This window comes from Martes martes, assembly GCF_963455335.1.
Source record: "Martes martes genome assembly, chromosome: 7".
Lineage (NCBI taxonomy): Eukaryota > Metazoa > Chordata > Mammalia > Carnivora > Mustelidae > Martes > Martes martes.
This window is the reverse complement of record NC_137894.1, coordinates 37686763-37705155: the sequence shown is the minus strand read 5'-3', so window position 1 is coordinate 37705155 and position 18393 is coordinate 37686763. Positions and strand designations below refer to the sequence as shown.

General features: G+C 35.2%; 1 protein-coding gene across 2 annotated transcripts in view; it reads left to right on the top strand.

Annotated features, from left to right (window-relative positions):
• ZNF280D (zinc finger protein 280D) overlaps positions 1 to 18393 on the top strand; it is a 133829-nt gene that overhangs the window by 95599 nt on the left and 19837 nt on the right. For both annotated transcript variants that reach the window (XM_080808783.1, XM_080808784.1), the window contains one exon: positions 12440 to 12485. In XM_080808783.1, the coding sequence (XP_080664909.1) occupies positions 12440 to 12485 (46 nt within the window). The remainder of the gene's footprint in view (positions 1 to 12439; positions 12486 to 18393) is intronic.

The following is an 18393-nucleotide window of genomic DNA, read 5'->3' as shown; positions in this document are numbered from 1 at the left end:
AAATAATTGAAGGTATTTAGTTAAATAACTAAAATTACTTAGCATTGGCCTGACAAAAAGTACTTCATAACTGCGTGTTGTTGCCATGGCTGCTCCAGCTACTGCTGCTGTCACTACTACTACTATGATGGCTCTTCCTGTTCCTGCTCCAGCTGTTACTGCTATTACTGCTGTTAATACTGCAATTACCACCACTACTGATGACAGAAGACCCTGGGAACGACCTATCAGTGGCACCTTCTCGTCACTGAGAGTTTTAATGCGATCCATCTGCACTGTAGTTATTTGAAATTTTGGCTTATAGTTCCCAGGTCATGCAGTCCATTCCTACAGACTGCCACACGGATGGCTCTTCACTGCAGGGCTTCAGTCTCATGTGTCTGCTGTATTCTCCAGTGTCAGATCACGCTAGAGACTATGAAACCATGCCCTTGTTCAAAACCAGTACATAATACTCTCTGTCGAGGAGGAAAACAATCCTTTTGAGCTTATAGAAACCCCTTTTTAAAGAAAACTTTAAAAATTATTACCATGCATTCACTTTCTGACTACTTAGTCAGTATTACGAGGCTTATGGAAATGTGTGATTCTGCCAATTAGCAGTACTAACATGGTCATTCCTTTTGTAGATCTTTGAAATGATTTTAAAAATTGCTTTTCTCAGGTGTTAGATCATAATTCAATCATGGAATTGTACTTTTCTATTTGTTTCACCCTTATTTCTATTTTCTTCTTCCTCTACCTTCTCCAGTACATCTATCTGAGTATATTAATTGTAACAGAATACAAGTAAAATTTTAGGTTTTGCAAGGTTATTTTTTTTTCCTTTTTCTTTTTAAAAAAATTTAAATTTTAGTTAGTTTACCTACAGAGCAATATTGGTTTCAGGAGTAGCATTGTGTGATTCATCGCTTACATGCAACATGCAACACCCAGTGTTCAAACAAGTGCCCCCCCTTAATACCCATCCCCACCTAGCCCATCCCCCCACCCAACTCCCTCCATCAACCCTCAGTTTGTTATCTACTTTTAAGAGCTTTTTATGGTTTGTTTCCCTCCTTTTTTCCCTCCCTTCCCATTGGTTCACTTGATTTCTTCCTTACTTTCCACATATGAGTGAAATCATATAGTATTTGTCTTTGTCTGATTTACTCATTCACTTAGCATAATACACTCTAGCTCCATCCACATTATTACAAATGGCAAGATTGTATTCTTTTTGATGGCTAGTAATATCCCATTATATATATGTCCTTCTTCTTTATCCATTCATCAGCTGATGAACATTTGGGCTCTCTCCATAGTTTGGCTATTATTGATAATGCTGCTATAAACATCAAGGTGCATGTACCCTTCATATCTGAATTTTTGTACCCTTTGGGTAAATACCTAGTAGTGCAATTGCTGGGCTATAGAGTAGTTCTACTTTTAACTTTTTGAGGAACCTCCATACCGTTCTCCAGAATGGCTGCCCCAGGTTGCATTCCCACGAACAGTGTAAAAGGATTCCCCTTTCTCTGCATCCTTGCCAACACCTGTTGTTTCTTGTATTGTTAACTTTAGCCATTCTGATAGGTGTGAGGTGATAGCTCATCTTGTTTTTGATTTGTATTTCCTTGATGATGAATGATGTTGAGCATCTTTTCATGTGTATGTTGGCCATCTGGATGTCTTCTTTGGAAAAATGTCTGTTCATGCCTTCTGCTCATTTCTTAACTGGATTATTTGCTTTTTTGGATGTTGAGTTTGATAAGTTCCATATAGATTTTGGATACTAACCCTTTATCAGATATGACATTTACAAATATCTTCTCCCATTTTGTAGGCTGTCTTTTAGTTTTGTTGCTTCCTTCTCCATGCAGAGGTTTTTTATTTTGGTGAAGTTCCAGTAGTTTATTTTTGCTTGCCTCTGGCGACATGTCTAGTAAGAAATTGCTGCAGCTGGGGTCAAAGAGGTTGCTGCCTGTGTTCTCCTCTAGGGTTTTTATGGTTTCCTGTCTCACATGTAGGTCTTTCATCCATTTTGAATTTATTTTTGTGTAACACAGTGGTCCAGTTTCATTCTTCTGTATGTTGCTGTCTAGTTTTCCCAACACTGATTGTTGAAGAAACTTTTTTTCCGTTGGTATTCTTTCCTGCTTTGTTGGAGATGAATTGATCATATAGTTGTGGGTCCATTTCCAGGTTTTATCTTCTGTTCCATTGATCTGTGTGTCTGTTTTTATGCTAATACCATACTGTCTTGATGACTACAGCTTTGTACTATGGCTTGAAATCCGGAATTGTGATACCTCCAGCTTTCATTTTCTTTTTCAAGATTCGTTTGTTTTTTTAGGATCTTTTGTGGTTCCATGCAAATTTTAGGATGTTTGTTCTAGCTCTTTCAAAATAGCTATCAGTATTTTGATGGGTATTGCATTAAAGGTGTAGATTGCTTTGGGTACTATAGACATTTTAACAATGTTTGTTTTTCCAATCCATGAGCATGGAATGTTTTTCCATTTCTTTGTGTCCTCTTCAACTTCTTTCATCATGTTTTATAGTTTTCTGAATACAGATCTTTCACCTCTTTAGTTAGGTTTATTCCTAGATATCCTACTGTTTTTGGTGCAATTGCCAGATGGGATCGATTTATTTTTCTGATTTCTTATTGGTGTACAAATATGCAACATTTTTGTATGGTAATTTTATATCCCGCGACTTGCTGTATTCATATTTTGAATCAACTTCTAGCAATTTTTTGATGGAGTCTTTCACATTTTCTACAGTATCATGTCGTCTGCAAATAGTGAAAGTTTGACTTCTTCCTTGCTGATCTGGATGCCTTCTGTTTCTTTTTGTTGTCTGATTGTTGAGGCTGAAACTTCTAGTACTATGTTAAATAGTAATGGTGAAAATGGACATCCTTGTCTTGTTCCTGACTCTAAGGGAAAGGCTTTCCGTTTTTCCCCACTGAAGATGATATTAGCTGTGGGATTTCATATAAGGCTTTTATGATGTTGAGGTATGTTCCATCTATCCCTACACAAAGTTAATTTTCTTGACAGAAGGTTGAGGTTAGAAAGATACTTCCCTCTAACATATCATAGATATTTCCCTGTAACATACTATGAGTCCATAGTAAATCCATAAATTGTCAAACTTGGAAAACTGGGCTACTTAACCAGTTGCCTCTTTTATTGATTGAATCAAATGTCCTGAAAGCCACAATTTGAAGTGATTTTAAAAGTTGGTCTAGTTCTCTCAACTTACCTCCAAGTTTGTTCTTAGCAAAGTACAATGGGAGGACACTGACTGAAGTCAAAATATCAGTTCAAGACTCATATCTCTTACTAATTTTATGTTCATATTACTTCAGTTTCTTCATTTTTGAAATGAAATTAAAAATAATCTTGGGACATCTGGGTGGCTGTCAGTTAAACTTCCGACTCGAGCTCCACATGGGCATGGAGCCTGCTTAAGATTCCTTCTCTCCGGGACGCCTGGGTGGCTCAGTTGGTTAAGTGGCTGCCTTCGGCTCAGGTCATGATCCCAGTGTCCTGGGATCGAGTCCCACATCGGGCCCCTTGCTCGGCAGGGAGCCTGCTTCGCCCTCTGCCTCTGCCTGCCACTCTGTCTGCCTGTGTGCTCGCTCTCTCTCTCTCTAATAAATAAAATCCTAAAAAAAAAAAAAAAAAAGATTCCTTCTCTCCCTCTGCCCCTCCCCCACCAACTTGCATACATGTGTGCTCTCTCTAAAAATAATCTTTACACTATTGTTCAGAAGATTTTTTAAAAAGAATATTTTACAAATAAAAATTTTTGTTATATTGTGTTAAATACCCTTAATTTAAAGAGTACTGGGAAGAAATGAAAACAAAACTGACTTTCCTTGAAACTGAGTTCCTCTGTCTTATTTCAGAATGGCTGGAGTTTTATACTTAGCACCAGCTGTAACTGCATAGCTCTTTAATAGTGTAATATAAATAACCCTTCCTTATATCCCTTGACCCAGAACATTGATTCCTTGCCTTTCATGTGCAAGACTCCGTATCAAGTGCTGGAAATGGAAATATGAATAAGACATGGTTCATGCCATCAGAGTAATTACAGAATAAGGCAGTCAGAATTGTAGACACTGAAAACATATCTTCACAGGGCCCATGGTACACGGATTTCACAATGAGTTAAACACTAATACCATGTATATATTACATTATGTGATTTTTGTGAAATGCTATACCAGTAGAGAATCTGGACTTGTTCCCAAAGACAAATATCACTATTATATCATTCTAAACTATACCAGTAAGTCATTAATTATCTTTCATAACTGCAAACAGTAAGTAAACTCTTTTAGAAGTAGAATGGCAACATTTTATAAGTTTTACGTTTAAGAATACTATTTCTCTTCAAAAATGTTTACTTCCATTGAATACTATGATCGTTGAAGAATATGTAAGAAGTCATTCCACTATTTCCCTGTGAAATTCTGAAATTATTTGAACGAATTAGTTATTCTGAACATAATCTAAGTTGGAGAATCTTAAGTATTCAAAATGGTCAGTGTCTTCATTTCATATATTTGATTTAGCAGGAAAAAAAGAAAACTGATCTCATCTGTGAGATATGCAGAATTTATTTGGGGCTTGTTTCCTTCTCTAAGCTAAAAAAAAATTTATTTGAGTATAGTTGACACACAATGTTACATTAGTTTCAGATGTACAACATATGGTGATTCAACTTCTCTGTATGTTATGCTGTGCTCACCAGAAGTGTAGCTGCCATCTGTCACCAGACAACATTATTGCAATATCATTGGCTGTATTCTTCATGCTGTGCCTTTTATTTCTATGACTTACTCCTTTGATGATTGGAGGCCTGGATCTCCCACTCCCCTTCACCCATTTTGCCCATTCCCCATCCCTTTCCCCGCCAGCAACCATTAATTTGTTCTCTGTATAGGTCTGATTCTGCTACTTGCTCATTTTCCTTTATTCATTTGTTTTTTAGATTCCACATATGAATGAAATCATACAGTATTTGTCTTTCTCTGACTTATTTCACTTAGCCTAGTACCCTTTAGGTCCATCCATGTTGTCACAAGTGGTAAAATCTCATCTTTTATGGCTGTGTAGGATTCTAGTGTGTGTGTGTGTGTGTGTGTGTGTGTATGTGTATAACCCCTTCATTATCCATTCTATATTGATGGATACTTGGTTTGCTTCCATATCTTTGCTGTTATAAATTATGCCCAATGAGCATAGTGATACATATATCTTTTCAAATAATGTTTTTGTTTTCTTTGGGTAAATAGCCAGTGAAATTAATAGAATTACCACATGTGGTAATTCTATTTTTAAATATTTTGAAGAACCTTCATACTGTTTTCCACAGTGTCTGTACCAATTTACATTCCCACCAACAGTGCACAAGGGTCCCTTTTTTTCTGCATATCAACACTTATTCTTTCTTCTCTTTTTGATTTCAGCCATTATGACAGGTGTTAAGGTGATATCTCATTGTGGTTTTGGTTTGCATTGCCCTGATGATGAGTGATATTGAGTATCTTTTTATGTGACTGTTTGTCTTCTGTATGTCTGCTTTGGAAAAATGTCTGTCTATTCAGGTTCTCTGCCCTTTTTTAATTGGATTATTTTGTTTGTGTGGAGTTGTGTAAGTTATTTATATATTTTGAATATTAACCTTTTGCCAGATACATCATTTGTAAATATTTTCTCCCATTCAGTAGGTTGCTTTTTTTGTTTTGTTGATAGTTTCCTTCACTTCAATAAAAAACGTTTTATTTTAATAGAGTCCCAGTTGTTTATTTTTGCTTTTGTTTCCCTTGCCAAAGGAGACCTATCCAGAAAAATATTGCAATGGCCAGTGTCAGAGAAATTACTGCCTGTGTTCTCTTAAGGGTTTTATATGGTTTGGGGTCTCACACTTAGGTCTTTTTTCTTTTTTTAATTTATTTAATAGGTAGAATTTTATGATTCATCAGTTGCATATAATAACCAGTGCTCATTCCATCAAGTGCTCTCCTTAATGCCCATAACCCAATTATCCCTTCCTCCTACCCAACATCCCTGCATGCAACCCTCAGTTTGTTTCCTTGAGTTCAGCTTCTCTTATGGTTTGCCTCCCTCTCAATTTTCATCTTATTTTATTTTTCCTTCACAGTTAGGTTTTTAATCCATTTTGAATTTATTTTTCTGTATGGTGTAAGAACGTGGTCTAGTTTCATTCTTGCATGTAGCTGTCCAGTTTTTCCAACACTGTTTATTGAAGAGACTGTCTTTTCTTCATTGAGTATTCTTGTCTTCCTCTGTCATAGATTAATTGACCATATAAGCGTGGGTTTATTTCTAGGCTATCTTTTCTAATCCATTGATTTATATATCTGGTTTTTTTTTTTAAGATTTTATTTATTTATTTGTCAAAGAGATAGAGAGAGTACAGGCAGGCAGAGAGGCAGGCAGAGAGAGGGGTGGGGGGAAGCAGGCTCCCTGCGGAGCAAGGAGCCCAATGTGGGACCCGATCCCGGGACGCTGGGATCATGACCTGAGCCGAAGGCAGCCACTTAACCAACTGAGCCACCCAGGCATCCCATATATCTGTTTTTGTACCAATACCATACCATTTTGGTTACTACAGCTTTGTAATAATAGATCTTGCAGTCTGGAATTGTGGTTACCTCCAGCTTTGTTCTTCTTTCTCAGGATAGCTTTGGCTCTTCATTCAGGGAGGTTGTGATTCCCTTTTCTAAACTTTTGAAATCTAACTGATTTCAGAAATAATGGGAGATCATGACCTTAGACTTAGTCTCATCCTACCACAGGCATTAATATCTCAAACCAAATCTTGAGTAATTCTAAAATAGTTTTTCCTTTTCAAAGTGGATACAACGTATTTGTCCCTGGTATATAATTGCAAGACAATAGGTAGGAGCAGTGTGTCAAACTATGGTGGTTTCTGGCAGTTTGGACTTCTTTGATATCTGTTAAGCAGAGAATGATGGGAGACCCAGTGAAATGGAAAGACAAATGAAACTTTAGTGTAGTTCTTCATTTAGGGTACACCGTGCCAACTTCTGCCAGGGATCCTAGGGTTACTACCATTTTTTTCAGTCTTCTGGTCCTGGTAGTATTTGCTTGTATATTATAAATTAAATATCCATGGCTAATTCAACATTGCCAACAAAATAACAAAATAGACCCCTAGTTTGGCATTAAAATCTTCTGCCTCCACTGATGGTCTTATTTTTTCTGCTTCAAATTTTCACACACAAATATTTTGTTTCTCTTGATTCCTGTCTCTAATTAGTTCTATCTAGAATGATTTTGTACTCTCTCTTGCCTAACTTTAGATCATACCTAGGTGTTCAGAAATGGGTAGGTAATTTTGTATGAGACCAAATAGGGCTGGTTCTAACAGGAGTGGCCCTGCAATCAAAATTAATGGATTGTGTTTGGAAGTTGGGGGAAGTATCACAGGAAAATCTCAAAATACGGAAGATATCTAAGTGGTAGTAAACTTTAAGAGCTGTGTGCTACACTCTCAAGTAGATTCTGGACAATAAGGTTGACTCCCAACTCCACCATGTCAATAATAATAACTAACATTTATTGAGCACGTGTAATGTGCCAGACACTCTTTTAAGTATTTTATATTTATCCATTCATTTAATTCTCACAAACTAATGAGATACATGCTGTTAAGAGTCACAATTTATGGATATTAAGTCCACTGAGGTACAGATAAGTAATTTGCTCATGATCGCGTAGCTTCCAGGTAGAGGGCCTCAGTTTAAATTATAGCAGTCTGTCTTCAGAGACCAAACTAATACATACTGTACTCTATTGCTTCTCTGGTTGTGTTTGTGGTTATAGATGTACTTCCTGCCTTGTTATGATTGGCTGAGGAACTAGATGTGACTGAGCTTCAGTGGGTTTTCATAGGAGAGTAGGCAGCAACTGACAAACCTGTAACATTGGGACCAGAATCTGGTTTCCCAGTCTTAGAGCAATAGGTCTATGATGTATGGGCAATAGGACATTTTCAGCAAACAATGGCATGGATTGGTCTATTCATAAGATTAATTTGGCAATGATACTCAGCAATGATACTCAGCATGTTTGAGAGTGGAAAACATCCAGAGGCAGAGAGATCAGTTAAGCTTTTTCACTTTTCCTGGCATGATTATAAGGGAGCCTGATTCACAGGAAAGGAATTGGCTGTGAAGAAATGCAGTGGAAATTTGAAGTAGAGCTGTCACTTTTAATCCTGGTTCTGTTACTTAATAGATTTATTACATCAGCATTGTTAGGCCTCAGATTTTTCTCATCTACAAGTTGGGGGCAGTTGGCCGATCTCTTGGGACTCAAGTCTAATTCTAATATATTGTGATATTTCTGAATTGAATTGCTGATTGATTGAAGTAAGTAGTAATACAAATGGGGGGATAAAGCTCTGGATGATGATGCTGGGGTTCTCTGTTGAGAAGTGATGGTTGGAGTTTTTCCTTAAGGGTGAGAATAATAAAACTGAGCCGGTCTGAGTGGTAAATATTTCTTTTAAATGTTCTTTTTTCAGTTGGTACTTATATTCTATTGGTTTTACCTTGTTAATCATCTCCCTAAACCTTCCTCTTCTTCACTGACATTGCTTCTACTTTGCTTAAGACAGTTATTAACTATCTCTTCTCTGGGCTTCCTGAGTGGAACTTACCCTCTTCTAATACTCCCCTTGGTCTTTCAGATGCACATCATCATACTTTCCTGTTAACTTAGCACAAACACTATATCCTGGCAATCAAGATCTTTCCTGAAGTTGCCCTTGCTATCTCTTCAATTGCATATTTGACTACTCTCCTTTGTTCCCTACATTACAGTCATATTAGACCACTCAGGTTCTCATAACACTGTTGTCTTCTTTCATAATTCTTTGCTTTTGCTCTGCCTTGAATCTCCTTCCCTTGCTTTGCTAACTCCTGCTCTTCTTGCAAAACCAAGTTTACTACAGTATATTCACTGCTTCCTTGCATCTTTCCCTTTTGTAGTGGCTCAGTCCTTTGAACAGCTATTCCATCGTATAGATGTTTCTCTCGCCGCTTTTTTTTTTTAAAAACACTTTTCACAATTCCATAAGCATTTGCTTCAACACGTTTCCTTGATGATGAACTCCTTCATAGGAGGGACTATGTCTTAACTTTGGACTAGAACTCTTAGCACAGTACCTGATATATGTGCAACCCAGTAAGTGCTTAGCTTAGTTACCCTTTCCATGTGTCTATTAACACCTCTCAGAACAAATGATCAGAAATGGTACACTACATGTTTTACTATAATTTAGTAGTTTGATGATTACTATCTTAAATTTAATCTTGAATGTCTTTTTTTTTTTTTTTAATTTTTTTTGACAGACAGAGATCACAGGTAGGCAGAGAGGCAGGCAGAGAGAGAGGAAAGGAAGCAGGCTCCCTGCTGAGCAGAGAGCCCGATGCGGGGCTCGATCCCAGGACCCTGGGATCATGACCTGAGCCAAAGGCAGAGGCTTTAACCCACTGAGCCACCCAGGCACCCATAATCTTGAATATCTTAAGTAGAAGATCTTGAGTGATTGGCTTTCCTACTGGCTTATGAAACTTTTCAGCTTTTTTATTATGCTTACAAATATTCTTAAATTGAAGATTACATTTTAAAAATCAACACTGAATTTTGGGGCTTTTAAATGTTATTAGAAGGACAGAATATGGCCTGGCTAAAATGAATCTGAATGACTTTCCCTTTATAAAGCTTTCATAGCTTTTCCCTTTACTGCATGGTATGTGTATAGTATGAATGAAACCTCAAAAGAAACCTCAGAATAACACACTAATGTAGTTAACCCAGGATTATTTTACATGTAGTCTTGGATTAGTTATGTGACTGCAGAAAAATGCAAGAAGGAATGTTTATTTTATATTAAACTTTACAGGGAAAGGATTGTCCTTTATCAGAAAGATCTGTTTCAGTGGGTTCAAATACAGAAGAAAAGTAATTTACTTGCAATCTTGATCTGTAATCATTTTGAAATTGATCACCAATCTTTCTGTTCTCTTTACACTGAAATTTTAGTGTTTGTTTTAAATGTTGTACTACATTTTTCTATTAAAAAATTATTGCAACATTTACAGGTGAAAAGTATAATTATCTAATAGCAGGTCTTTAGCTCAGAACTTTGAGCTTAGCAAATTTCACTGTCTTCTACCAAGCAATTGAATATCTTAAATGATGACTATTTCAGCAGGTATCTTTAATGAATAAGAATTACAGGTAAGAACACTTTTTTCTTTTCTAATAGTGTTAATGATATGTTAGTAGTTGTGTTAAAATTTGTTCATCTTTTTGTTTTAATCTGTTAATCCTAAAATATGCTTTTATAGTTACAAAAAGGTAGTGTACATTTTAGTGATGAATTTTTAACTCTGAATTTTTTTCTCAGTCACATTTTATATAGTGTACTTTTTGAATTTTTTAAATATTTGTTTACTTAAATATTTCACTGGTTATTATAATTCTGTTCCATAAATAGAATACCAGTGTGGTTAAAGCCCCCAAATAAGATTGGTATCATAGTCCTCCTAGTGCTAATTATTTCAATAACTTTTTTTGTTCTCATCTACCAGTTTCTTAAAGATGAAGAGTAGTAAAAAAAAACTCTGTCACTAACCTGTTTTGCAGAGATAGTGAGAGAGGCCTTAGTTTCTCCGCTTGAAATACCAGCAGTAATATTAACACATGCTTAATAGCTTTCATTTTAATTGTTGCTTAAAATCAGTTTATTGGAACAGCCATATGTGAAAAATGATTAGCATGGTAATGTTTCTTTTATAAGAATGTAAGGTTGATCTTTGATAATATTTTCAACCATAAACTTGACAGGGAAGTTCTCTTATAAAATATTTTTAAACTTCTTTTTGACCAGTTTGTTCTAGTTTTTCAAATTGAGTTTAAAAATTTTAACTGCTTAGAAATAAAAATCAGTTGTAATATACAAATTTATTTCAAAACTTCATGACTCCAATGTCTACTTTTTGTTTCTTCACACTAATTCTTCATGTTTTCATATGAGTTTATACATGTTATTCTTAAGACTGTCATTTTCCTGTATAAATCACTAAAGACTAATGTGGAATTTCATCTTTATGAATATTGTTCACAATTAAACATTTAAAAGAATTACAAAATATTTAACCTCCAAAATAATTGACATTTATGAATTTTGTCGGTATTTCTGCAAGTTTTATTCATCTAAATTTGTTTAGAAGGTTAGTTGTAAGTTACTATAATTCATTACCAATATAATAAAAGAATGAAAAATGACACACTCTATTTTAAATTGTTTGTAATTTCATGTAATAACTAAAATATAGATAAGTAATTTTACACAAATTATTATTAATATCTAATAAAGCATTAGAATCTATAGACCGGTTTTTTTCAGTGTGCCTTCAGAATGGATAAAGATGATTATCAACTCCGTATTTCAACTAACCATGAGAGTTAGCTTTTAGGGTAGTTGATGTTTCTATCCTACTTTAGGTCTTCATTTTTGTACATGAAATTTAAGTCAGTATAGTTGTTACTTATATTAAATATATTAATCTTTAAGTATAGTTCTAAGCCTTCATAAAGTAATGAATCACTTAACTATTAATGGCATTTCAGATCAGGTAGGCACTTGACTTATGTAGTTTAAAATTGAGTTTAATATAATCAGTAGATAATATTTTGTTATCAGCAGTTTCTAAAAGATCTTTTGGGAAAGATAGGTTTTATATTAGATTATTTTAGAGATGGCATATACCTTTCTTAATGTTGTAGTAAGTTACAATTTTTCTGTTTTTAGAAACCAAGTTTAAAAAAATTGTAGTTAATATTTGAGCTATGCTTATGAAGGCTCTTAAGAGACTATATCCTTCAGAATTATAAATTATTTCTGTGATTTTGCTACCCTAATTGTAATAAATATTAAAACAGCATTATATTGAATTTCACAGGAGATAAAATTTCTCTTCTCTCACTTTTTAAGCCCTATAATAGTAAATATTTATGCATATTATATATATTAAGCATACAACCTGCTTTTATTTTTTAAAGAGTAATTCTTTTTTTGAAATGATTTTACTAATATATTATGTCTTTTATTTATAATTGTATTTAACATAGAGAAAATTTCTTAAGTGCTCTTGTTTTTAGAAAAGAAGGAAATACATGCCTGTATTGATTTCTTTAGCACGTTTATTGAATCTACTGTTTATTTTTCCCCTAATATTTATAAAGGTCATTTACAAATCTACATTAGTTTAAATTCACATCATAATTATTTTAAGCATGCAGAAAAGAACTGTTGCATGTTTTCCATTGTAAATATAAAATAAAGTATTCAATACTTAACTTATTTTGTTTTCAAGATTAAAAAATGAAGCTCCCACTAAGGAACAAGAACCTGTGTCTGAGGTAAATTTTGTTTTACCTGTACCTTAAAGGCTTGAATATGTGAAAATATTACTGGTTTAATTTTTAAAACATTTCAATTCATTGTGCATAATAACAATTGTTGACATGTTATCAGGAAAAAAATAAGATTTGTTTTTTGTTGTCATTAGATATAAAAACATCTAACCTTAAGCAAAATTCTAAGGTGTTTCTGTTTTTATAAAAGCATCATATATTTCACTTGTCTGTTTTTTAGTTCAACTAGTGAGTTAATGGAGATAAGTTTATTATTTAAAAATCCTGAAATCAATAAAATGTCAAACAGTTTATATATTGGAAAATTAATCTTTCCAGATGATTTTATTTTCTGGGCTGCCAAGAAAATTTAATACTTAAAATAGAAATATTTCAAGGGTACCACGTGGCTCTGTCAGTTAAGCATCTGACTCTTGATTTCTGCTCAAGTCACAATCTCTTCAGTCATGAAATTGAGCCCCTTGTAGAGTTCCTTGCTCAGCAGGGAGTCTGCTTGAGATTCTCTCTGTCTGCCCCTCCCCCCACTGCACTCTTACTCTCTTTAAAATAAATCTTGTTTAAAAAATATTTTGAATATATATTAAATGTGTTTTTACTGTCTTAAACAGGCACTCTGAATAAAATACTTGGGGTTATCCTATAAATGTTATTTACTGGGCAATCTAATAGTGTATGTAGAAAGAGTTTTTTGTTTGTTTGTTTTTTGGGGTTTTTTTTTTTGTAGAAATAGTTTTGTTCAAGTACATGTTTTCTTGATGTCAGTTTTTTTAATACTACAAAATAATCCATCTCTGAGTATGCTCAGAGATGCATGAGGCAGGTTCAGCATTTATCTTTTGAACAGCATTTCCTTACTGAACAGTGAATAAGTGAAACCTAGCAGAACTTAGCCACCTTCTTCCAAGCAGCTTTCTTCTACACCATAGAAAGTTTTCTTTTGTTTGAAAGGTTTTTAACTACAAGTAAGTTTAATAGATATGGGATTTTTTGGTTATATGATTATTTTTTCTTTTTTTAAAGGTTTTATTTATTTATTTGAGAGAGAATAAGAGCATGAGCAGGGGGAGGGGGAGGGTAGAAGGCCTGGGGAAGCAGATTCCCTGCTGAGCAGAGAGCCCGACCCAGGACTTGATACATGCCTCATCCCAGGACCCTGGGATCATGACCTCTGCCAAAGGCAGACACTTAACTGACTGAGCCACCCAGGCGCCCCAGTTATGTGATTATTTTTGAATGGATTTTGGTAGTTTGTGTGTGTTTTTTTTTTTTTCCTTGACAGAGAGAGAGAGAGAGAGAGAGAGGTCACAAGTAGGCAGAGAGGGAGGGGGAAGCAGGCTCCCTGCTAAGCAGAGAGCCCAATGCGGGGCTCGATCCCAGGACCCTGAGATCATGACCTGAGCCGAAGGCAAAGGCTCTAACCCACTGAGCCACCCAGGTGCCCCGGTAGTTTGTGGTTTTTAATATTGAATTTATCTATATAGACTTCCGTTTGTACTATTCCCTTAATCTTTTAATGTCTTAAGGTCTGCAGTGATAATTCTCTCATTCATTCCTGATGTTAATAGTTTGTGGGTTCTTTTTTCCTGTGGTTGTCATATGTTTTACTTTTACATAAGCTATAAAGACAGAATACGGTGTTACTGTTTTTGCTTTAGATAGTTATTTTTTAGAGCAGTTAAAAACTTGAAAAAGTAATTTTATATTCAACTTTCTTTTTACCATGTCCAGTGCTCTTTATTTCTTTGTTAGCTCTCCATTTCTTTCTAATACCACGTTCCTTTTGCCTTAACAACTTCCTTTGATATATCTTATGTTGCAGATCTACTGATAATTAATTCTTCTATGCCTTTTTCATTTAAAAATATATTTTTCATTTTTGAAAGCTATTTTTTGGTGAATATAGAATTTGGGGTTGACAATTTTATTTTCTTTCAGCGGTTTAAAGAAGTCATTTTGTTTTCTCTTGATTTGCGTATTTTCTTACTGTAATTTTAATCTTTGTTTCCTATATGTATATAATGTGTTGAATTTTTTGGTTCCCCTCAAGATTTTATCTATAGTTCTCATCAGTTTGAGCAACATGTGTCTAAGTCCGGTTTGTTCATATGTTTACCTATATGTTTATCTATTTATTTATTTGGGGTGTTTATCCTGATTGGTGTTCTTCGAGCTGTCCCATATCTTCTACTTCTGGGATTCCAATTTCCTAAATACTATACCATTTGATGTTAACCCCTATTCTTAGATGCCTTGTTTTAGTATCCACTGTATCCCCTATGTACTTTTTTTGTGTTTTATGTTGGGTAATTTCTGTCTGTTGACCTATCTTCAGTTTCACTGATTCATTTTTTCATTTGTGTCAGATCTGCTGATGAGCCCATCAAAGGCATTTTTTTATCCCTGTCATTGTGGTTGTTTGTTTTTTTCCCCTAGCATTTCCATTGATTCTTACAGTTTCTGACCCTCTGCTAAAATTACCATTCTGGTCATGCATGTTGTCCTCCCTTTTTCACCAAAACATTTAACATATTAATAATAGTAATTGAAAATTTTCTGTCTGATACTTCCAGTAGTGGAGTCATATCTGAGTCTGATTCTTCTGATTGCTTTGTCTCCTGACAGTCCATTTCCCACCTTGTGTTTTTGTGTTATACAATGTTTGGTTGAAAGCAAGAAATTATATGGAAGACTGAGATAAATAGTATTTGTATCTGAAAAGTGAGCATACCATTTCTTACGTTAGGTCATTACTATGGGATTTGATTTCACCTAGTGAGTTGATCTGAGTTTTGGCTTTCTTGTTGCTATAGTTACCCTGGGTGTACTGCCAGGTTCAATTCCTGTAGTATTTCTTTGTGCTGAGGGTGGGAGTTATGTTACTGGAGGATTTTTCCCTCAGGATTCTTGTTTCATACTCAGCTTTAGCTCTTCCTGTGAGACTGAGGCTTAAAGGGTGTATATTTATAAATATAACCTTGCCTTTCTTCCATCAGTACTGTTGTTCTTTGTTATTTGGTGTTTGTTAGCCTGGAGGTGGGTGGTGGGGAGTGGGTGGTGGGAAGTGAATGGGAACTGGTGTAGCCTCACTCTTAAGCTGGTTCTGTGTTTTGGGTCTTGAGGGTAGGATTTTTTCCTTCCATCCCCTAGTCAGTCAGTTCCTGGGCCCTAGGGGCAATAAGGTTTGCCTCTCTTCTTTCCAAATATGTAAAGGCATAACCATTAAGAAAATCTATGAATCCATAATTTCATCATGTCATCTATTGATTCTTTCCTGATATATTCATATTTGATTAGACTAAATCATCAAACTCTTACTTTCCTTTGATTGTCCTGTTTCATCTGTGTCAAATGAAGCCGCCTTTCATACAAAAACCAAATTTCTTAAGCTTATTTTTTGTTAAAAGAAAAAAACTTTACACTAAAAATTTAGCAAGCCAGAAGTAATTAAAGGAATGCCTTATTGAATGGAAGGCCATGTAGACCAATCTTGGTCCAGGTGTTTCTTTCAAGAATATATGTCATGTGGATAGTTCTTTGAATAGATGCAGGTACTTATTTTAGGTACACCTCTGATAGGATAGATAGCTTGAGTTAGTCTTCAAGATTTTGATCAGATGCAGTATACTGAAATTGTTAGCATGCCCAGGTAAGATTTTCCTGGTATCACTCTTTTTCGTTTCTGTAGTTTTACATTTTCTCTTAAAATTAATTCCTTTCAGGGCACCTGGGTGGCTGAGTGGGTTGAAGCCTCTGCCTCTGGCTCAGGTCATGATCCCAGGGTCCTGGGATTGAGCCCCGCATCGGGCTCTCTGCTCGGCGGGGAGCCTGCTTCCCTTCCTCTCTCTCTCTGCCTGCCTCTCTTCCTACTTGTAATCTCTGTCAAATAAATAAAATCTTTTTTTTTTTAAGATTTTATTTATTTATTTGACAGAGAGAGATCACAAGTAGGCAGAGAGGCAGGCAGAGAGAGAGGAAGGGAAGCAGGCTCCCTGCCGAGCAGAGAGCCCGATGCGGGGCTCGATTCCAGGACCCTGGGATCATGACCTGAGCCAGAGGCAGAGGCTTCAACCCACTCAGCCACCCAGGTGCCCCTAAATAAATAAAATCTTAAAAAAAAAAACTTAATTCCTTTCATATACTATATTATAGTTGGAATCCATATGCTTTAGTGGCTTCTAACATAGCTTCTCTTCTGCTGCTGTGTGTATTCTATATACTGCAACAATCTGTTGCTATTGTTCCCTAACTAAATATATACCATGGATCTTCCCCTCCAATTTCAGGGTTAGTGGAATTTCATTATAACACAGGTAGGTATAACAGAGAGGAGTCAGGTACAGCTGCTTTTCTTTCTTTCTTTTTTTTTTTTTAACTTTTAATTTAAATTCCAGTTAGTTAACATACAGTGCATTATTAGTTTCAGGTGTATAAGATAGTGATTCAAGATGTCCGTATAACATCCAGGGCTCATCACAGCAAGTACACTCCCTAATCCCCATCACCTAATTTACCAATCCCTCCACCCACTTCCATTCTGATAACCATCACTTTGTTCTTTCTCATTAAGAATCTATTTCTTGGTTTGATTCCCTCTTGTTCCCCCACCTTTGGTCATTTCCTTTGTTGACTAAATTCTACATATGAGTGAAATCATATGGTGTTTGTCTTTCTCAGACTAACTTCTTTTGCTTAGCATAATACTCTTCTAGCTCCATCCATATTGTTGTAAATGGCAAGATTTAATTTTTTTCATGGCTGAGTAATATTTTATATATATTTATTTATATATTTATATAATGTATTTTATATAATATGTAACATAATATATAAATATATAATATATTAGAACAAATTATAATATATAAATATATAAATGCTATATATATATATCTATATCTATGTATATCTCTCTCACATCTTCTTTATCCATTCATCAATGACACTTGGGCTGTTTGCATTATTTGGCTACTATGGATTGTGCTGTTATAAACATCAGGGTGCATGTATCCCTTTGAATTTGAACTAGTATTTTGTATTCTTTGGGAGCTACCTGGTAGTGCAGTTGCAGGATCAGAGGGTAGTTCTATTTTTAACTTTCGAGGGACTTCCATACTGTTCTCCACAGGGGCTGCACCAGTTTGCATTCCCACCAGCAGTGCAAGAGGATTCCCCTTTCTCCATATGCTTGCCACAGCTGTTGTTTCTTGTGTTGTTGATTTTAGCTATTCTGATAGGCCTATGTGATATCTCATTGTAGTTTTGACTTGTATTTTCCTGATGATGAGTGATTTTGAGTATCTTTTCATGTGTCTGCCGGCCATCTGTATGTCTTCTCTGGAAAAATGTCTGTTCATGTCTTCTGCCCCTTTCCGAATTGGATTATTCATTTTTGAGTGTTGAGTTTTATAAGTTCTTTAAATATTTTGGATACTAACCCTTTATCAGATATGTCATTTGCAAATATCTTCTTCCATTCCATAGGTTGCCTTTTAGTTTTGTTGATTATTTCCTTTGCTGTGCAGAAGCTTTTTATTTTGATGAAGTCCCAATAGTTTATTTTTGCTTTTGTTTCCCTTGCCTCAGGAGACATCTCTAGAAAGAAGTTGCTATGGCCAGTGTCAAAGGGGCTGCTTCCTATGTTCTCCTCTAGAATTTTTATGGTTTCTTATCTCACATTTAGGTCTTTCATCCATTTTGAATTTATTTTTATGTATGATTTAAGATAGTCCAGTTTCACTCTTCTACTTCTTGCTGTCTGGCTTTTCCAACACCATTTGTTGAAGAGACTATCTCTTTTATAGTGGCTATTCTTCTCTGCTTTGTTGAGGATTAATAGACCAAATAGTTGTGGGTTCATTTCTTGGTTTTCTCTTCTCTTCCATTGATCTTTATG